At 40.0% G+C, this 23,580-nt stretch overlaps 1 protein-coding gene across 1 annotated transcript; it reads left to right on the top strand.

Annotated features, from left to right (window-relative positions):
- Nucleotides 1-2,488: 2,488 nt before the first annotated feature.
- On the top strand, nt 2,489-22,643 carry T265_07768 (hypothetical protein; the record flags this gene model as incomplete). The annotated part of the gene is made up of 4 exons (XM_009173373.1): nt 2,489-2,730; nt 18,412-18,492; nt 20,151-20,198; nt 22,175-22,643. The coding sequence occupies 4 exons, from the start codon at nt 2,637-2,639 to the stop codon at nt 22,198-22,200; spliced, it is 249 nt and encodes an 82-aa protein (XP_009171637.1).
- Nucleotides 22,644-23,580: the final 937 nt, after the last annotated feature.

Genomic DNA, 23,580 nt, shown 5'->3' with positions numbered 1-23,580 from the left:
ACTTCATTACTTCATCGTCACCAAAAGCTGATGATCCCGATTAGACTCCCATTTTGATTTGACAAACATAAAATATGGGACGGATTTTACCCATCTTCGTAGGTCAGCACAGTGGATCATTTAGTTAATCTCATTCGCATAGCGACATGAAAAAGGTTGGTCAATCAACCCCATTGGTCGAAATATTATCAGTATTAGTGTCTGTTTGCCGGAAGCTGGTATGTGATCCTGATCGAGATTAAACCGTTTTATAGGTTTCTCCCTGTGAGGTTTCGAAATTTAACACGCAGCCATTTGCTGAGTATCGGACGATATATTCAACACTGTCTGTCTTGTTGGTTTTCCTTCCGTATTGTTATTTCCAGTGGTACAACTCCATATCAGAAAATCAAAAGACGTTCTAGCGAGTCTCTTCAGCATGGGTTTTCAATGGATATTCATTAAACTTATATTAATACAAGAAGACCAGTAAGTTCAGCGTAACTGCGTCAGTCCGTTAGCCCAAAACCAGTTCAGAAATTTCAGAAACCAAAATGATCTTATCACTAGCAATAAAAGTAGCTTTCCGTAAAGAGAATCCAGCCTGGAAAACCATAAGCTTACGTTTTCTTTTACTAAATCAACCCCTTACAGCATAAGTAAGATGTCGGAACTCTGTATAAACTACACTCAAGTTAGATTTTACGCTGAAGGACATGAAGTTTCAACCTCAGCTTTCTCCATTTTGTGGTTCTCGCGAGCATATACGTTTAGTAAACTGATTCGTATATTGCGCTACCCCTATTATTTATTTGATCATCCGGACTTTGCTTACTAATCGTATGACTCCCGGCAGAAAACCTCAAAACCACACAAACCGGAGGTTTTGTTGCAATTTCCGTACGTTCGTAACTTTCAATCCTAACCAAACCAGCCCATCTGATTTGTGTTTTCGCCCTTGTCTCAACTGTTGCACATTTCGAAAATGTAGCAAACTAAGTTACACTGCAAAAACAACACGGAACAACGCTTGGTAATTTTTCAGGTCACATGTTGCCAGTCAAACGAAATGAAGCGTTTTTAGTTATCGTTCACTGTCAGTGCCCTAGGATTCAAAGGACTTACAAATGCCATGACTCCAAAACCAAATGCCAAAAGTAGCGCATTCAGTGGGCCACTCGGAGCCCAAAACTAAATGGACTGCCCTACCAAATACCAGGACAGAAACGCCTCAAATATCTTACCAGTCCTAACATACATCAAAAGGTTGCAGAAGCAGGAGTAAAACAAGGGGTTAAAACTTCCCCTCAGTTGACAGCCTCTGTCAGTGTTTGTTTGATTGAAAAAGTTCATGATGTTGGCACAATTTTGCTCTGTTTTTTTGGTAAAGATATTCCTGATGTGAGCCAAATATTCCGTCATACGTCATCGTGAACACTCCTTAAACTAACTTCGTTGTAAAAATTATAAGACGAAACGGCATTTCAAGTGTTGAATTCTATGACATAAACTTCGCGATATTTCTCAGCAATGACCACGATAGTACCATGTAAAATTGAAAATAATTATACGGTCATACCGGAAGCGTTTTAGCAAGGTCACCAATTCATATTTGCAAATATATAAGTATCACAATTTCCTATGAGATACAAAATGCCTGTTCACAAAAACATCTTACCAGCCACCATTGCAGAGCTGTTATATATGGTGCCTGGACTCACTCTGAATTCGCAATTAAGCCAACAAATCTGTAATTAGAGTACGTTAAAAAATCTTGGTCCGCCGGTCAAAACAGTCGCACACAAACTTTTGTCTATTTTTGTAGCACCAATTGCGAGCAACAGGCGTTAGACGGTTGGAAAATCTGACCAATCACTAAGAATTCGTAAGGATTGGTCAGTCACACGCGTCCTCTGTCATGTCTTTACTCGGATTTTGAAACATTTGGAAGAAATGACGTCCCAAAAACAGATCAACAGAAAGGACAACCCACATGTATTGACTGATGATTTCAAACCGAAATTTGAGAATCAATGCGAGAATTTTACCTGAAAATTCCGCCGATTGTTGAATGGCGGATGCCTCACGATGGTTCACCTTTCCTAATCCTTCAGTGGATTCAAGTTTACACAAGTTTACACATAAAAACGCGAGTCAAAACAATACTTGAACTCCACAAACCCAGAAAGATAAACAATAAAATGACTCGGTTGCACCTGCTCACTTTTCCTTCATGGGTGGATTTCTCACTCACTCGGTAATCAAGCCACACATTTGTCGTGAACCAGAGAAGCAGTTTCCCGTTATTCCTTTGTCTGGTTGCCTCAGTAACATTTCATTGTAACATAGCAACATTTCAGTGGACAAAGGTACTCATTTGGGACAGTGGGCACAGTTTCTTCTACTACTGTCATCATTGTTCAGATAGTCCACGGAGATGGTATACCAATCAAATACACGATGTTGCCATGACAATAACAAGCCATTGTTTTAAAATGAACATACCATGGTAAATCAATGAACCGGGAGGCAGAAGAACCGGTGTTTAAGTGTGTTCAGAAGTGAAACCGGGAAGTTCACCTGCTGCGTTGCATACAGAGAAGAAAATAACCCTGTACAGGATCAGCGATCCGGTTAATATTGTCTATATCGATACAATGGGGTGTAAACAAAGTTCCGCCATAAAGGCTGAGAGTAATCAACAAAGTGATGATCAAGACAATACATCGCAACATTCGGAGAACGACCACGGTTAGTTCAGCATATGCATTAGCTATCATTCAGAAATAATCCAGTTGTAATTTTGAAGTCTACATTGTGTAGTTTCGTTCAAATCTGTAAGCGATATAGAAAGATGGATGTTAACAAAGCGGCTTTTATTTTGGTAACACCCAGGATGAATTTTAGTCACATTTGCCAGAATTAGTGTCCCATTTTTCGGTTTGCCTGTGAACAACATAATCTCAAGTAAAGAATAAAAGAAGTAGCTGATATTCTAGCAAACACTAAGTTCCTCCGATCTTCTTACTTCATAGGATTTATTCGGGTTTACATAGTTTCAAAATGAACAAACGTTACCATTCTTAGTGTAGCATTAGCTTATCTGTAACTTATCGAATTTTTTGGTGCTAAATAATTCACTGGGTTTCATTTTGTCAGTCATGAGAAACTCGATACGGATCACCTAAAATAAAACGCCATTCCAACTTGCACTTTTACTTTTATACCTAATTTATACATAATCCTACGCCTTAAGTATCGTTTCAAGTAAGTATGTAAAACGTATGTCATGGGGCTCATACCTTCTGGGGCATCACGAGCATTCTTACTTCCTCGAAAGGTAACTAAGTATACGTTGTCTGTACTACTCAATGTATGTTCGTGTCATATTTTCTCAACAAAAGCAGGTTAGATCTTAGACAGTGCAAACATATCATTTAAAACGCATATGGGCCAAACGAGACATCTTTGTGCATAAGATCACACGTATGAACGCTGACATTACAGCAAAGTAGACATGAGATGCATGCGTTGGATTTATGCTTTCCGTAATTTCGTATGTGAGGGGCAGCAGTTCCATAACAAAAACGTGAGTGACTTTTTCCTAATTTCAAGCCATTAAAATTGTGTAGTGTCAATGTCTTTAACTCTCACTCCTCAAAGCTCATCCTAAGATGGAGGAGCAGGTTAATCCTATAAATTTCTTCTTCCAGTAGCGGACATTGATCAGAACAGAATAGATTATAGCAGTACACCAAGATAAGTAGCCTTTAGGATAATTATAAGTAGATAAAAGCTGCTGTGTAGATGAAAATGACAAAGTCTCTATAAAGTAATTTGTTATCACTGCAATCTTAGTAGAATTATATGTACCATTGTAGGTTACCAAAAAATGTTGTACCGTTTGTGGATCCGTTCCGCTAAGAAGGAAAAGCTGAACTAAATCAGGCAAACATCAGGAATCAAACTGGCTTTTGATAACGTAATTGACACTTATGTGACTTGAAATAAATAAGAATAATGTGTAGTCGACTGATTGACTGATCCGATCAGTAAGAGAGTGATAAAATAAATGTCCATAATAAGAATGTGAAGGTTTTATTGGCGTTTCATCACAACTGATGAATAAGTATGCCGAATAAAGGCTGATCTTCTTAAAAGCACAAATTTCCCTATAGTCTGGGTAACAGTGCCTCCTAGTTTGTGTAAGGAACATTGAAAAGGCTGTGTTATCCATGTTTTCTCCAAACATTCAACATAAACTGAATGACAGCCGACTAAACATGGTCCAGTATGTTGCTTTTGTAGGCCAGTGATGTATTGTTCAACTATGCTGAACCCATGAACAACCATTTTAAGTGCCGGGAAATGACAGCGTAAACGAACAGAAGTAAGTTTCTCCTTGTGGGTAAAAGCGTCCTTTCATTGCCTGCCATTGTAAAGTGCTTAGGCCTATGATGTGTCTCCAGCAACCTGAAAAAGCCTAATAATATATGTTCGTGTGATTTTTGTGTTCCAACACTTTCAGCCAAGCCCTCATTTTTCTGGAAGTCTATCTCAGATTGCTCCCCATGTGATCGAACAAGATCCAGCGAATAATATTTTAGAAGCTAATAACAACAAAGGAAAATTATGGGAGTTGTATCCGCGTTCTAGTAAGTGAGCGTCGCTTATAGTAACCCAACAACATATTCCAGACGAAATTGGAGTAAAATTCAATTGACTGTGAACAGCAGAGTATATTTCGTTATGCACCACCAGTCAAGTTGAAAATATCCGTTTGTGTTGTTCAAAATTATTGTAGAGTTCTCGCAGTATAGTAGTAAGGGCAAATTATTCACGCGGGTGACCAAGAGTATTTGTGGAATAATAATCTTGGAAATTAACCAAAATTGTCACACCCACAAGGCTGTAAATATTTATTGAACTGAACCATGAGCTGACCGCCAACTCTATGGAAGCTATTATCATCATGGCGTTCGCTGCACTCCACAGAAATATTGTCTGCCGACTCTTGCTTGTTTACTCTTTTATGAGCACACCAGACCCAAATTAATAATATGTTAATATATTAAACAAAGCACACCGGCATTCAGAGTGTGTCTTGTCTTATACTTGCTGCTTACTGCGACAAATAATTTTACAACCGTTATCTGAAGCGGATTTTCTATGAACACAATGCTCAGATTACTGTGCGCCTTAGTGGACGGCAATTTCTTTCAAACATTTGTATGGAAGAAGCAGATGAACTGGCCTCCAAGAAGAATCCAATGTGGTTATCTACTACAGAGTTGGGGAATAGACTTACGAACATCACGTATATCCACAATGGACCTGTGCAACAGAAATATTGTTTCCAGTCAACTGACTAGTCATCGTTTTAGAGAGGTCTGGTAAATTCACGAATTTCTTAGCTAAAGTCTCTGAATCACTGTTTTATTTTGAAGGCCCGATCTTGGAAAGACAAATTCGTGATCAACAGTTAATGATCTGATAACTCAACCATCTAAACAACTAAATATTATTCCATATATCCCACTAAAGCACGGAATTGTAGTCTTCATCTCCAGTGGCGCTATTCTCTTGGTCAAATTACCAATAAGGCATCTAGGGTCAAAACTCAATGTACGCTCATCTGGTGAGCTCCAGTATACCTAAAGCGCTGTACTAAAATTTGTTGTGCTGTATAAAACGCCATAGTATAAATGCCCACGGCAAAAGTGTGATATTCAAAGGCCCATTTTCACCAGTTTAACGTTAAGTGGCTTCAAAAAGATTTTTGCCTTAGATTTTTGCTTACTGTTTACTGAATCACAAACCGACTTTCTTCTTTATTTTTCCTCACAAAAACTGCACCGTGCCCAGTGACATTTACTTCTGTATTTTTCATTGCATATTCAACATTCCCAATGGAGTGTTCTTTATCAGGCTTTGGGTGTGTTTCGGTGTAAATAATTCAGCTGAAAGCAGTTCCATGTGAGGATCGATGGTGCATCACATATTCTGCAAATTTTGCGCCAACGTTTGGGTGCGAATTGTTGCAAAAGTATAGTTTAATGAGGTGTCATGCTAATAGTTTAGAAACTTTTATTGGGATTTCCACCTGTAAATGAAGCCAATCCATGAGAATCCATTGAGAATTCTCAAAGCATTTTACGCTGCAATAAAAATGTAGGCAGGTCAGGGTGGTGGCTGAATCACTCAGCGAATGGAACTGCCACGTAATTAGTCGCCACTTAATGAGTAAAGTGACGTAAATTATGTGATGGGAAAATGAGTGAGCTACTTTTTGAATTAGGGTTAGTCAAAATGCTGTTGATGCGCTCATGACCAAAAGGGTGTGTTCGAACTACGAAAGATGAAATCGAAATCCCCTGAATTTTCATGAGTTGCGCACTGCTTATGAGTTTCAGCACGAATACAACATCTGGGTAGCACTTCTCGGTGGTTCAGCGAAGAGTTGTCTCATTTTATTCAACTTCCAAAAAGAATCTGCTATCTCTCGATATCATTTTCTAGCTTGAAGTTTGGTTTCTTGTAATTATTTTAATCCGTTTGCGACTAGCATTGCATTGTGTTTGCTAAACCGCTATCTCCCGATAGCACCACTCCCTGTTTTAACTGGTATCCAAAGCCTAGAGACGCATACCCCACTGATATTCGGTGGAACTTACTTACTTTTATTGAAAGATATCAAGACTCCACAGAAGAATGAGCAAACTAGCCGAATTTTGGCTAGTCATCTCTCAAACCAAGAATCTACTATAGGTCTCGGACGGATAATTTTTAAGGACATGAATGTCATTTACTTCTCCAATGGTAGTTCATCTGTTCTTTTTTGTGCCAACGGAACATATATATTATCAGGCGAGACAGCCTCCCAAATAGTAATTTCCTGAGACCACAGCCTATATTAAATATATTTATAAATGTTACCCTGGAATCTATGCTTAATTTGACCTTATACTGCGGCACTAACAGTTTCAAACTCATGAAGAACACACCAAGAAAGGTTTATCACGCATCTTTGGCAAATGACCCAAAAGGAGTGTCTACGCTGAAGCGTTTGTCCGTATGTGTTCTCGCTGCAATCTGATTTTCAGACGCCGGATTCCAGTGAGATGCATTGTGAATATCTAAAGTCCCAAAACTGACCTTTTTTGGACTCCGTATTTCATTGAACCTGTAGCCGCATATATTGTGCATGAAATTTAGTGTGGCGTTAGGACTCCTAATTCGTCATGAATTTACACCTACTGTATGTCCCAGTAGCATAATCCTGATGAGATATATATTGGGGACTAGTAGCTAACGGGCTTAAAGTATAAAGTTGTAAACTCCGTAGATGGTGACATTTGTGTCTTCAGATCCATTTTCAAGCATAAACAAATTACGCCTCAGCAAGGAACAACTCACAACGTCACACTTTTGTCTCCAAATCAGCTCTAAAATCATAATACCCATAACACCTTCTGACAGTACTCGGGTTTCCGCCAAAATATCGAAAAAAAATTCCTCACAATAAGTTTCGCACTGCCGATGCGTGCAGCGGTAGATCTTTGGGTCCGTATAAATATGTGGCTTGGAACTTTAAATTTTGTATGTGCAACAGGCATTGTTGCTTCTGTAGCTTTGCCCGTGAAAAACAATCCACATTGGGGTGCTGCATCAACACACGGTATATTCAAGGAACGTCCCAATTTTGTTACCCAAACCGAAGCAAGATTAGAGGCTGGTCTGTGAGGATGGCAGTGTCATATTTAGGGATGAAGGATAACGATAGTTATCTACAATAAAATTAAAAACAATTGTCCGCTACGGGCCTCTCTTACTCCCTAATCCTGGTTGACATCACGTAAACTGAGTTACAATTTCTGACCAACAAGAAGCGCCTACATTGTTGGGAATCTTTGATCAATTTAGCATGGTAAGCTGTGTTCCTATACCATAGAGTTTCGCTTTCGCTAGGTCAGCGAAATACCAACCCGAACTAAAGACTAAAATTTTCTCCCTAACAGGGAGGCACTTTTTCAGAAGTAAACAAATCTAAGAGCAACCAAACATGGCACATGATAATTGTTCAGCTAAGTGATTGCAGAATATTCGAAGCCCAAGTCCCCATTTTATTCCTCCTCTTTCCTTCCGTGTAATGGACAAGACTATCAGATCTTATGAAATGGCAGCCACACAGCCTTAATAGGCAAACATGAACTAAAAGATGTGGTCATAGCTTCAACGGCAATTCACGTATTTGTTATACTATGTATCAGTCAGCCGAACTACTCAATGACCGGTTAAGGCTACTAGATGACTATTTAAAAGCGAAAAAGGACGTGTTTACCCCTTGGTCAAGGAGAAGAGATCTCATGATACTTCAGCCAACTTAAATAGCTAACGAAAATTTTAAATTTCCCTTGAGAGAAAAGCTACAGATGTCTTTATTTCATTGGGGAAAAACGCACCCTATTTGAGACCGATACAATATAAGAAGACTAATCAAATCGCACATAACCGGCGACTTTGAACCACCCTTAAAAATCACGACCAAAGCTTTGATGTCAGTGGTGATTGGATGTTCACCTTAAGGAAGAGCATGATCTCAGTCCTTTAAGTTGGGAAAATTTATTTGCTTGTGTATTCCTTGGAAAACGTTTGAGAAAAACCCCTACGGTGTTTAGTCTGGTCCCACATTTGGGTGAGCAAATCGTGACATGTGGGGAGACAGCCACAATTCCTTTGATAAGTGCGACAAGCGTGGTAGTAGACGGCACATTTCTGTCCTGTACCGCGGCGCATATCGCCGCATTAATCATCCAAGTGAACAAGTAAGCTCATTGCTTCATGCAGTTATTCCAACACCAGCCTTCTCTGATGTAAGTCCAGAGAGAATGTACCCATGACGAAAATATATTTGCATCAGTTTAATAATTTGATAATTCTAAGTAAACTGAGTTGATTATTTCGAAAACCGTAAGGCGTATGGTCGTACGTACTGATTAATTTAGAGAAACAGTTGGTCTGTTGGTCTGTTTGCCTTTTAGTTGGCTTGCAAACATCCCCACACCATACCAGGAAGCATATTAATGCTTTGACAGATGTCGTCTTCAACTGCCCAATTACGACGTCTCCTCCTTGGCAGGTCAGTTAGCCTGTTCGGCAAACAGAGCAGGTCCCATCTGATCATCCGCCCATACGCGCAACCCAGCTACTGCTATTAATAAGTAGTATAAATTGGTTTGTCTCAACTGAAACATTCACAAGGATAATCTGCATTATAGAACCTACACACAAATGAAGCCCATACTGAGCAAAAACAATCAGTGCTATATGCTGACTAATAACCAACATTTTCATCTGCCAGTCAGAAACTTAATTTGGACGTGAAAAACACCGGCGCGTAAAATATTCAGACTGACTATGTTAGGTTAATATAGATTAGTGGTCAAAATTTCGTCAGTGATATGACAATCGACAGATAAACAGCTTTATTATAGCAAGAAATCCAGTTCGGTATTACGATGTTCCTCATGTAATGAAGAGATTTGACCTTTCTGTAACTAGTGAGCTTTTATGAAAAAAATAGGCATATCTTGTTTAAGGCCTTGATAGGCTCGACTACAAGCAAAACATTTAAAACACAACGGACCTATTAAACGTACTTGAAAGAATAATTAATTGAATTTGGGGCCATTCATGGTAACTAAGAACGACTGACTTAATATGTCCCCAGGAAAAGGACAGTTCCTTCAGTAGAGCAGTTATCATGTAAACCGACTGATGGGCCGCAAAATATTCAGCTCCCTCACTTCTAAATAAGTAACTTTGCTTGAGCTGCTGGTTTACCATTAGTAAAGATATTGCAGTAAACTTATGCGACTTGTCACGTGTGCGAGCTAGTTGGCCCGGCTTTCTGCACCAGAAATAGGACTTCTGGTGTCATGTTGAAATATTTATTTTGCAAGACAATACCTGGATGGGTGAATCAGTGTCGCGACGCACTACACCCAGAAGATGCATGCAAAACTCGACCTCCTGGTAAGACACGTCTTAAATCTGGCAATACAAAGTATATGATTATTAGGGACGTGTGGTAAAAGCCGCGATTGTGGGCAATCGCTAGATTATCATTTAATACGTATAATGTAATGTGTAGGTCTCTTCATCAGTGAAATTACCGAAAAGGTAGAGTGGTTCAAAATATGACAAGAATAATATAGTGCTGTTAGCCCGTGAAAAGCTTTCCACTATTACAACTGATTGTATTTAAACGGATATTTTATATATTTTTTATTATTTATTTGCATACAAAAGATGAAAAAGTGGGAACTGTTTTACAAAATCCAGGCCTACGGTGTTTTTAGAGAGCTGGGAAGATTCGATAGTTCTTTACATCGTAAGTTGTCACGCATGCGGTATCTGGTAAATTCATACCTCGAGATGTATACAACTGTCAGTGTTAGCTGCTGCTCTCGGAACCTACCAGAATTAAAACCCAAAAGTAAACAGCCTATACCGTTTTCGCACAAAGCGGCCACACAATTAGTCATGTACGGACGAAAAAAGGCACTTTCTAGTCATGCCTTAGGCTTGAAGCAATCCTGAGCTTGAATAGAATTTCCTGTCGCAGGAATTTTCTCGACAGGGGTTTAGTTTTAGGGGAGGTCTGAAAATGAATGGTCCTCAAATTTGAAAGAGAAATCAGGTAGACCAGGTGCTTACAACTGTGTATTGCACCATCCTTTCCCATATCTGTGCAGATCTGAGAAATGCGTTGGTACATCTAGCTACGTGCCTAAAAATGAAGAACATCCGCCGAAACATTCTATTAGCTGATGCGCTAGTTCGCAGATACACCACCCACTAGAGGAAACAATGGCGCTTATTAGTAAATATGACAACCTAAAAACGACAATGAATACGTGTTTCCCCTGGAAAATATGCCCGAAGTAGAGAAGTAAATGTTAACAATTCAGTGTAATAATTCTTACTACTTTTGAGAAGTTTGTTCCTATTCAACCGTTTTTCATTACACTGATAGCATTTAGTGAAATTCTACATTTATAAAGTCCAGGGCAACACCTTTACACTCCAACACAATAACCGCCAGCTATCCAACACAACTTTGTCAAGCAAATTCAAGCAATGGACTCATGATTATCTCCATAAAAGTGAAAGTCTGTCTATTTTTACAAATGCGATACTTTTAATATATATATATATCTATTTAATTGATAGAATTTTACCTCTTCCATTTGTCCTTCTATTCCAACGAAACCCGAACGTGTGAGCTACAAATAACATAGCATCAAAACTTTCCATATCGAAACTCTGAAGATGACCTCAGAAGATGGTACTATTATTGCAGAGCATGATTTTCTTAGCGGCGCTGCGCGCTGCCTTCAACTTTGCACTTCTCTGATCCAAGGCTAAATACTAACGTTTGCGTCAACGTTACCAAGATCACCATAGGACTGCTGGATTATGTGTGACAATGCAATAGTCACGTGAATACGAAACTGTGTAAGAAACTACACAACGTGGGAGTGACTGATGGCCACTCGAATACGTCGTCTAACGTTCGTCTCACATCAACCATCACAGTAACACAGGGGACCATGTGCACTCTAGTCAAGGTGGTAAAATCCGAGGAGTTTGGAGAGTAAAAGAGTGATACTGTGAATTGTAAGTCTAACACCGTGGCAAACGATGTCTTGTCCCGTAATAATATAAAGTCAGGCGAAAACAAAGCACAATCTGTGCTAACAGAGTAGTTTCAGGTAGAGCCATTACAGAGGATTTAAAAAAACATTTTGGAGGGTGGAAAATAAAGCGGTATGTAGATTTCTAGGGCTGTACAGTTTTTTCAGCTGGAATTTGGAGCCACAAACTCTGGTAAAGAAGTGCTGTTTATTAGTTTTCAGGGTACTAATGGAATCCGTAGTGAGATCAAGACTGGTTAGAACGTTAGACAAATTCTCCCATTAATGACGACATGTTGGGGTAAAAACCTGAGTTATTTGTATCCCACCATATTATCAGAGACCTTGTTACCAGATTCAGTGTAAATGTCGACGACAGACTTGATTGAGGCATCCCTTAGTATCCATAAGGGGTCCGAACAAGACCGATTGGGGATAGTAGCACCTGCTATATAAAGCAATCGAAAGCCATACTTCCAAACTGGGTCACTGTGCCCAAGTTGTGAGATGGCTTTGAAGAAGCTATCTGACTATCGTAAAAGCTACTTCTCTCACTGTTTCCAGAAATCTTCATTTAGTTTAGGATGGAGGATAAAACTAAATGATTGATACTTCCGCGAGTATAAATACAGAGCATTGTAGATAAACAGTGGCGTCAGAGGTCGGACATCAGGTGGATAAGAGCCGTGTAGAATAAAGGTCGACATTAGTGTTGGAAACCCTTTCTTCTACAATTTCTAGGTGGAAGTGCAAAAGCATAGGGCTTTGAGTGCAGATTTGGTCTCGGCTGCCCCTTACAAATCAGAATTTTTCAAGCTAAAATGTAACAGTTAGACAAGGTTACTGCTTGAGTGAAGATTTTAGCTCGCTATATTTCTTGTGACACTGCTTAACGCCGACAACATGGTAAAGCTCAAAGGGATTGAGCTGGCTGGATATATGAAAACCGATCATGGCAAGTCATCGCTAGGCGAGAAAGGCTCAAAACTGCTCTTATAGTGCTGCTTCAGCGTATTCCACATCACGCGGCAGTTTATATGGTCAAATAAAATGTTGTTTTAATCCCGTTCGGGCATTCCCTTCCTTCACCTCCTGCTAAGTTCTGAATTTTCAAGTGTAAAAACCTATGTTCAAAGTACTCTAGAATAGCTTGTTTCTCAAGCTTCTTCCGTAGTGACAGAATAACAGATTCAGTTTGTTGCAAGTTGGTTCTCCATGATATTTAATGTGTGGCTTTGGAGACAATGCATTTAAAAGCACTATGCTCCAGTTGAGATGGTATAGCGTTTAACTCATCCTAAGTTTGGGAAGTAATACTGAGAATTCAAAATCACGCCAAAATTCAGAAGCCAAGCTTTTAATGTTTCCTGTTAGATTCTGTGGTTCTTGAATGATAAATTTAACGAGACAAAAGTGATGTCCACTGACAGTGGATGCTAGTCCTTAATGTGATTTGCCGCTCAGTTTGGAGTGTTAACTGAAATCTAATTTGATTATTAACTAAGGAGAAAGCACAATGGATGCTTGTTTATGGGGTTGCAGAATACACGTGGTAACTTCTAATTCTAGCAGTGGAAGTTCACTCTCCGTTGTGCAACCGCTACTACGGCTCCGTTCACGTGTGACGGGAAGCCGCAGGTAAGCCCATAAACTTCATAAGGATTAGAATAACAGAAAAAGTCGTGAAAATCTTAAGACTGTTCACACTAAAGTGATAAGCCAACCAGCAAAACAAAATGTATGGTCAAACAATTCACCTATAAATCTCAAGTGCAATATACTTACAAATATTCTTGTGTACTCGGTAATTTGCGAGTTGGTATCTCTGCAAAGCTTAGCTTCTATGGTCATCTAATGAGGGTTTTGATATTCGTTTTCCAGCTGCAGACTTGTCTGACTCTTGATTACAGATCAACATTCAATTAGATCTGATCATTCAGGAGACAAGTATCAAGTTATTGACTGTCCACACCAATAAAATGCGCCAGGATTTGAAGTCGTGTTCAGATGAACTCTTATTCTGGCCAGATGAAAACCCCTAATTCATTCATAATATGTTCTAAGGGAAACGAGTTTCATATCAGAAGTAACAGAGCACTTGGCAGTTCAACTTATTTTTGCATGTTTTCCATCGAGTCTCTACAAAATCCCCGTTTACACGTCTGCAAGCGCTTGAAAGCACGAAAAGTATAAAACAAATACTGTTGCTTTTGGTTTGCTCGGCGAAGTATTCTGAAATTTCATTTCTGACAGACCATGATTAATCCCAAGTATTACGACAGGGCTTTTCTCAAAAGATAGAAAGTGTACGAGGTTTTGTTTGTCAAGTTGCGTTCTTGCGTATAAAACAGCCTGCAATGCACATAGAACCACAAAGGAAAGTTAAACGGGACGTTGGCGTTTTTCCAGCGGAATGCACTGCGCTTAAAACAGGAGGGTTTTTCTGAGCCTCACACCTTATTTGAGAGTTAAATATAGTTTTATGGCATCACAGAAGCCGTCAGGCACTCGAATTTTTCTCCATTGCTGTCCGAAAGTCACACTAGAATACAGGATACCTCCCAACATACTGATTGGTTGAGATAATCCGCTTGAGGACAACAGTATCCGGTGTTTGGGTAGAAAATTGGCATTCTAACAAAAAATTGCATTCCACATTTGGATTACACTCAAGAATGCACTACTGGATTTCACTAGCGACCTGTTTGTCGTAGAGGTGAAATCAGCTTCTCTGGATTGGAAGCTGATATGGAATGGAATTTGAGGTTTGCTCCTTATGGTTTAAAAACTTATGACCCCTTTCTTTATTTAAAAAAACTGACCATATTTTTCATTGTCTCACTGCGCCTGCTCTTCGTTGAATATAACGGGCCGCACTTATGTCGATGTTGGGCTTTCCTGCTACGAGGATTGCAGGCAAACTAAAAAACCCACCGGTGCCTCTTGTACATGCCTGCTATACCTGCTAATGTCTATGGACCAATTTGTCGGACGAATCAACTAGGATGATCTTTTGCTCATTGTGATTGTCCCCACTTACTATAGTTAATCAGGATTCAGTCCACCGCAGTTCAGACGGTATGACTGTCACACTCACAAGACAAACACACCACTGTCTGGTGATCTGTCTGACAATCTAGGGGAAGGATGCACACCAGCATTCTAAGTAAGAGTGGAGTTCATACATACAAGGCATACATTCAAATACAGTTACACACAAATTTATACATATAATAACCGTAGACTATGTCTTTCCAGCTAACCAGAAGGGCTGATCGTAACCGTTGTGGAGGAAAAATCAGTCCCTGATATCCTAGACCTCGGTGATATCGAAACCATCTTAAACACACTAGAAGCACGATGTTGGTGAAGTTGGTGTGTGTAGTGCTATGTATAAATTTGAATATTACCTCACCTCTTTGTTCGAATGATCTGTTGACTGCCGACTTTCATCTTGGAGCCATGCCAATTCAGATTTTTTTTAAAGTTGACCTTGTTGTTTGACGCTGCAGACTTCAATTGCTTCTCATCGATTTGCGCTAACAGCTAACCTCATAGAAAGACACAATCATTTCTATTGATTGCCACTTGTAATAATTTAGTGCTGGTTGTTACTTGTGTGTGAGTACCAATCTCCCCGACAAAACCGACATGTCATCTAACCCAACCACGCCACCTGTGCGAACCGCGATTCTGACATTTTAACGGGTGTGAACAAACAAGCAAGCACCACTGATTAATCATTGAAATGAAAACATCGGTGCACCTCGAGATTATGGGCGTCAAGTTATGTCTTCAGCCTAAGCTGTGACAAGAAACTGTGACGCGAAAACATCTGAAGGTTAACAACTTGCACCTGGTACTCAATCATTCGGTGGTTGGAGTAAAATAATTCAGACTTAGATGAGTAATGAAGATATCCTGGAAGCGATGACACAGTTATGGATACAAAAAAGCTGGTTTAAACCACCTCGTTGGTTATGAAACCGAGCGTTACTGTTCTGACGGGTGATAGTAATAGAGGCCCACTCTAACAATCCACCTGACCGACGGTTTACCAAACCCACGTACATAGGGATGACCTTTTGGAAAATATTTTCGTGAATTGGCTGAATGATTAATGAACTGGGTAAACTGCTTTAATTCTGTGACAGCTTTTATATCACGGAGCCGGGTCTGTATAAGAAGCAAACTTCCCACCTCTAGAAACCTTTTCCAAAATCGCTGTAAAAATAATTAAATTTCAAAGTATTTTTATGGTGTTCCAGTAAAAATGTTGGCAACTCGACAGGATATGTCAAGGTGCGTTTTATAGTTCTCCTTCAAAACTGTTTACAATGAATTTGTATCAGTGGCCGCCAAGCAATCCATGATTACCTATACACAGCGCGCATTCCCTTGGTTGTTCGTCCGCCACACTTTAGTCTCGTTTACCGCTGAGAATGCTTATTTGATTCTATAATTACACTGTTTTCTTGTTGTCAATGCAAGGTTTCTCCGACGCTACCGGCTGCCTTAAGAGTGTCAACCAATTGGATGCTTCTGCGTCGACTACTTGGGTGAATGCGACTTTCAGTAGCCTGTGTATTCTGCACGATCATCAGGAGGATTAATGATCTCTGATATGTTAGGTCACCAAACTCGGTCTAAAACCCATAAAATTACCAAATGCTCCTTCCGACTGATTGACTGGTTTTTATCCTGCATCGATCATCACGCGGCTAACACCACCGACCACGCAAGTTGACAAGAAGGTTTCAATTCCTACATTGAATACGTCAGGCGCAACGATAAACTTATCATTTGGCCCAAACATGTCAAGCCCGTTAGCTATTGAGGCACCCTTCTTAATTTTTCTGGTGCCTCAATCTGCCATTCCAACCTTAGTTTATATCCGTTTGTAAAATTCTTGAAATCGGTTGTTTGCAAAATACGGATAACTGAAAATTCTGACAATGTTCACAAGTATTAGGTTGATTCGGATGATGGATGGAAGTCGGTCGCTTCTGTTTTATGATTGTATCTTCACTGTTCTAGCCTTGCCACTCAGGCACACGATCTCATATTTGAAACCTAATTTTCATAGCTACTGGGCTTGATATCACCGTCATCTTGCTGCGCAACTCCTCCAGGCCTCGTCAAAAAATCGTCATTTGTGTCGTCTTCCTTCTTCGCTACCACAACTCCAATATCCCGTAAATTCATCAAAATATCAAAGTATGGCCAAAGGGTCGTGAAAACCGAAAAACCGAAAAAAAATAGTATGCTGTTTGGTGATGTAGAGTGTCTCTCGTATCTATTTATCAAATATGGTTATAAACCGTTATAAACCGAGCACAGACGCAGCAACGGAAGCACTCATACATCCTATAAATGGGGAAATATATAATTCCAATGACAACCAGAACAGACCGTTGCATGTACTGGTGTTTCATTTTTGTAGCTGATACATAACTTGTATGATACATCAGCCGTAAATCAAAGGAACTTTTCGGGATATGAGCACTACAATGCAATCCAAGTGCAGACCTAAACATAGTGTTCGAAACCAGGTCATGTTATCTTCTACTTAGTAAGGGACGCAAAAATGGCTTTGCAAAACGCGCTTTCCTTGAAATTTTATTCGCCTTTTCGCCTAAGTAATTTCACCCTAAAGCCCAAATCCCTCGTGTCACATGAGGTGATAAGACCATGAGAAATATGAGGCAGCTTTGCGCCTCATCGGGTCTTGTGATTACGGCGCAGCAAATACAGCATTAACAGAGTCCCTGAATATATACCATTCAAACATGCACAACTTCCGGATGTTATGGTTACGTTAATCCATGAGTTGAGAAAGTGGTTAAATCACCCACTGGTAAGGCATTAATAAATGTTATATAATGCATTCAAAGGCCACAAACTGTTACCACTGGCATTGCCTCTAATGAGATAGAAACCCCAAAAATAGGCCTCAGGTCACCACATTATTGAAAACAACTGGTGCGGATTGTTTCAAATTCGAATGTGACTTTCTGATACAATTAAATCATGACCGAATAAATGCCACTTGCCTAAGGTGTAGGGGTAGGAATAACGTCCCCTTCCCCATAATCTTCAGATCATACACAAATCGACCTCCACAAATGACTAGCAGCACTATGGATTGATGGTAGGAAACCAAATAACAACGTCGTTAAGCACGCTATGCTAGGTGAGAACAGTCGATTTTTTGTGATCGCATTTCATTTGCTTTGAAAATCGGTTCATTCGTGGCAGACACAATCACCATCACACCAAATAATCTTTTTTTACATAAAAACAAGCCTCTGTACCTACTACCTAACAACAGGCAAAATATGACAGTCACTAGTTGATGCTGCTTGGTCACGTTTGCTAGGTAATGACCATTGGTTTCAGTCTGTTATCTTCCATACTCGCTTTGTGGTTAGCGTAAAACTAGATAAACTAACAGAATAATTGTGAAATGAGTAAAATAATAACCTTATTCAGTGATGGATATAACTTTTGGTCCTATTTTCCTTCCCGGATTGGGTATATATCTGATTTCCAGTCAAGCTGCCGGTGTCATAAAAATTCAGGGAAGCCCAGGACAATTTTTTTTCATTTTATTCTTTCACCATTGCGGGTGACACATTTGTTTCTGGCGCTAAAGTCGCCTTTGAATACGTGATCATTTCTTGTTTTCTAAAAGGATAACTCTCGTCCTCAAATCTACCTCTCTTTCATTCAGAAAACGTCGAATACGCTGTAGAGGGAGATGGAGAACCCAAGGAAAACCCGGAGCAGCCCCCAGAAGAAGAAACTCATAGTGGTAAGCCTGAACATTTGCGTCTATTGACTGATCTAGAGGACCACCATAAATTGGCTCTTCGTAATCTAAGGTTACAAAGCCCCACCAACTGTTTTTAATACATGGTCTGGATAAAATGAATAACTGAACAGTAACTGTTTTATCTCCACACTGCCTTCAACCTTCACTCAAAGTAACATGAACTTTTCGTCAAAGGTGCCAACTGGGTTGCGGGACAATAATACTGTTCGGGAAGAAGTATCCTCCTCGACTGTTGGCGATTTCGTGCACCTGTTGAGTTGAGTGTCAACCTAATCATTAAAATTAACATTTCAGCGATCTTCCTTAAAATAGAACGCCACCATTGAGACTTAATCTGTTTTGGAGATTGATCCACCATGGATAACCTCGATTACATGTTCCGTAAGTTTGGGATCTGGATGAATGACTGGCGCATTCAGCACTAGAGCACTTACCGATCACCATCACGGCTAAATCAGTCGTCGGTCAATGGATTTGTTTAGGAAGCCGCCTATGAGAATTAACCAGCTTTGTCTACGAAAGAAGGGTATTTTATATCCTATGTTCAAAAGTCATTATTATCTGAAAGTATCTTCTGCTATATCCCACAGGAAAGTCTATTATTTTTATGAAAACTCGGTAGCGCGCGTACGTCAAGTGCCGCTCAGCGGGCGACTCTAAATGTCGCTACATTAAACTTGGTCACCAGGAATTTAACCACCTATAGGGCTTTGCAAAGAGATGTTCGTTAAGGGCACATTCTTACAGGTGCGTAATAAATGTGGATTGGCATACAGATTAGTGTGGCGAATACTGTATCTACATGTAAATTCTAGGGTGCTAATTGGATGTATCGGCCTGTTAATTAAACCAGTCTATGCCGAACTGCGTGGAAGGACAGCTTCTTCGTTCCTTTTGGGGGTCATCAGCAGTGTGCAGTTTTGAACTTCCGACCGAATATTGCATACTCACAGGTAGAAAATTGACAGAACAGAAAATCCAGCGAACATTACCAAACCCCGTCACAGTATCATCAGTAAATAAGCAGCCCAGAGTAAGAATAATTTCACAAGATGGGTGGAACTTCCTTCTGAGAAGTCGTCACGCGAGCAGCCAATGTGTGACCAGGTGATGTGGTTTCCGTGATTGAAAGGTGGGTTGCAGTGTGTCCTGTCTAAGTGAGATCAGCCTGGTCAGCCACTCATGGCCAAACTCTCAAGTGTCCAACTACAGGCTGAAAGGTCGCAGTTTTGAAAGTCTATAAGTTTCATTAGATACGCGCCGCTGACGATTCTCAACAAGGATGAAAAATCTCTACGGTGCTTCTTGGCTTTTCAGCACATTATCAGTTTCGGAAAATTTGTCATATATATATATATATATATATATATCATTGGCTACATACAACGCATTCCCAAACAGACTAGGGTTAAACCACGCTTTAATCGGTTTGTTAGGCGGCGGCTGAAGGACAAACAACGCATATCAAGTACCTATTTTCTCTACACTCACTCGTACAACGTGACGTATTTAGGGGGTAACGTGAGCAAGTACATTAAGGATGCGCCAGTAGATTTTGCGGCATATACAGAGCACCCCGGAGCACCCTTATTTACATCCCCTTGCCTTCCAAAAGCAACAGTTACTCTATTTTTCAGAAACTGAAGGTGACAAAGACGAAGGCTCCGGCAAAGAACATTCAGAAGGTAATGACATTAATTTTCATTCAAAAAACTATTCTGAATGAATTTTTTGAATTGACAAACTTTCAAAAACAAGAGAAATGTTAGGATTAGGTTTCCGTTAGACCACTCTGGTAACCACTCAGAATGATATTCAGGTTGACCAAAAATAAGTCTATATTCTATGACAATCAGATTCTAAGCAACTTAATCGTGAATGCACCTATCGGTAGTGCATTACTGCTATGAAATCAAGGCTAACATCACTCACATTGGCATCCGTAAAACATTTTTTTCCGGGTTGCACTATTATTCCAGTTATCATGACTACTCTGGGTGTCAAGGTGTAAACGCATCTCGGGGGCCACTCATTGGTTAAACACGTACGGAGCAGCAGAACGCAACTCTTTTGGTACTGTCCAAAATGGTGGACAAACAGCGGCTGAAAATATATCTCTTCTTGTCATTGTTAGACCATACTTCTCGCAATTTGAAGGTGTAATTCCCACCTCGCACCAGAAAGTATCGTTTTGTGGGGCAAAATTCTAAGAGTTGCATTTACTTCTATCCCAAATGTGCAGAAGTCCATCGTGGTCTTATTTTGCTCTTTTTCTACTCACCATGAGTACATAACTTGTAGCAAGCTCTTGGCTTTTCGATGCAATTTTGTCATACTGCCGGTCACTCCTATCGATAACCGTCAATCATCATTAGCGAGAACAACTTCTATCAGATAAATGATTCTGCATTGCTCTGTAGAATTACAACATCCACTTCCGCACCACCTACCTGACACAGCGGGGGTCACACACACCAGGTGAACAATGATAAATTTTAGCCCCTCGGTGACTTCACGAGACAGGATGGAAGTGGATTTAATGTCTGATCCGCATGCGGCTCCAGCGACAGATAGATCTTTGAGGAAGTAAGTATGCAAAGTAGCAGGTGTGGAAGCTACGTACCACGGAAAACTATTCAAGTCTTTTGGCGTTTTGGTTGACGTCAGATTAAAAAACGACCAAATGGTTCCATGTTGACAGTGTAATGCCTACGCACCCAGAACTCTTTTAAGCCCCCTCACAAGCGTGACAAAAATTAACAGGCTTTGCTTAAAATACGCAAAATCTACGTTTGAGTTGACCAATATTATCTGATGATTGCCACAAACTATATCAGGGAATGCCCGGAAGATTTTTTTTCGTCCTAAAAATCCAGGGACCCCAAATTTTTGAACGTGGAAGCAACATAATCGCAGGGATATTTCAGAAATACTTTGCCTCATTATTCTCAATTCATTCAATCCTTGCGTAGCAAACATGAAATTGCTAGATCCATCAGAAGCAGGTCACTTATTTTCCCTATAAAAAGTTTACTCATTGAAGAAAACGTCCTGACGGGTGACTGATGGCTGTGAGAATTCAAAAGCAAGTTTGAGGTTTCCTGCAAAATTTTCTACAACAGGGGCAGCTGTTGTCGTGTCAAGCAAAAGAAATTTGATAACTCTTATCCAACAGCTAGATATTACCCAACAGTTTTGTGGCAATAGTGTATTTGCTTGTTCCCGTTCTAACTTTGAAGTCAAAAATTTTGTAAACCGCTAGATCTCTAGAATGTTTCTTAAGTGGTGAAGTTGCTGCATCCTGTAAAATTCTCTAAAGGCATTTCTTACATCGAACGTAAACACTTCATGTAGCATGTTGTTGGGTGTATGTTGGATGCATTACCTCGTTGTAGAGTTGTCCTCGATTTCCGTTTGTTTCTTCGAAAGGCAACGTGTGACGTTATATACCCGACATATTTTATCCTTCAGATATGTTTTGCATTGTTTAAGTCATACACAAGCAACAGTCTGAATAAGTATCCAATCAGGTTTGTTAAAAGTGGTCTGCTGAGCTGTCATTTCGATTCAACCATTTTGAACGACATTTGTACGTGTCAATAGTTGTCACAAAGTTTAAAGTATGTGTGTGATAAATGTTCCTAAATCCGCTCTATTCCAGGAGAAACTAAAGACGGCGACGGATAAACCTTACCCAGCGTCTACCTGCACCGACATCTTGACTGTTCTTGACTGCCGATGTGGCTCATTCTGTGCCTTTGATTGACGTCGGATAAACTTTCATCCGCCTCTCCGACCCTCCTATTTTCCACTTAAACACAATCACTGATTATCACACACTCGCTTCATTATTGTCGGATCCCAGTGCATCCCGTGATCAATGTCAACAATTGTCGCAGTACGGAAGTTCGCGCATCCCTCGATCTGCACCAACAGTCATCTGATTAGACCAAGAAATCGAATTATTCTTGCAAGCAGTTATGGAAGCAGCCACAGATTATTCGCATTCCTCTCATATCTCTCGTCATTAAGGAGTAGAACAAGCGTATTTTTGTCCTCTTAGTTTATTATTTGTCCGTATTTCAAAGGTAGCCTTATCTTTTCGCGTGAATTGCAGACGCTTGTTTCAGGTTGACACAAAATATACTGTCGATCGTCAATATCCTCACTGCATCATATGATCGTAATATCCTGTCCTAACCTAGTGCGTGTCCATGAAATTGGTCGAACGCTTTAGGTAGTGAAATCTTTGGTGTTTTCAAGACTGTTGATTTAGAACTACGACTAGTCAGCCGCCTGTAACCTATTCGAAAAGATTCGAAATTTGTCTACGATTTGTTACGCTGAATGCCTTTGTGTAAGACAGTGCTCATTCTGACGTTTGTGTATCTCAGCAGGCCAAGAAGTATGCGTCCACGTGTCTGCTCGCAATTCAGGCAGGAGGAGAAATCACACTTTTTCTGGGTGTCCATGTTACTAAAATCTCATGGTTTTACCAGATTCATGTACCGAAAGTTTAGCTGTGTTGGGCAGGAGACCCAACATTACAGTGACAGGGAAAGCGAAAGTGCACCAATCAGTTTTTTGTCGCAACCGTTACCAAAGCGATTTCAAAGTATTGGTCAAGAAACCGTTGGGAATATACGTCTATTTTGTAGCACAGAATCTAAATGCACTGTCCACTGAATCAAAAGGTTACTATTGTATTGTATAAACTAGCGTCTAGAATACCGTTGACTATGGCCTAAATAGTAAATCAGTCCGGTTTCAGGAATGCGTTCTTGAGGTGGAGATCAGCTGGTGATTCTTCCAAGAAGGAGTGTTTCAGACGATGTTGGTTCCTTTTGAGTGTCTCTCGAACGTATTCTATACACACCTAATGGATGTCTAAATAATTTCTGATATTGTCAACAATTTTTTCAGGATATAAAAAAATTTCCAATACTTCGCATATTCACCAGGCTGTCATAGGTACGTTTGGTGTATCAGCAATGAAGTTCTATCCCCTGGTTTTTGTCGCCACGAATTTTCTTCAGCCTCCCTGGCCAGAAAGGAGTAAAGGCCACG

The sequence above is a fragment of the Opisthorchis viverrini genome, assembly GCF_000715545.1.
Source record: "Opisthorchis viverrini unplaced genomic scaffold opera_v5_183, whole genome shotgun sequence".
Taxonomy (NCBI): Eukaryota; Metazoa; Platyhelminthes; class Trematoda; order Opisthorchiida; family Opisthorchiidae; genus Opisthorchis; species Opisthorchis viverrini.
The sequence above is the reverse complement of the archived record's forward strand: the minus strand, read 5'-3'. Positions and strand labels throughout refer to the sequence as shown.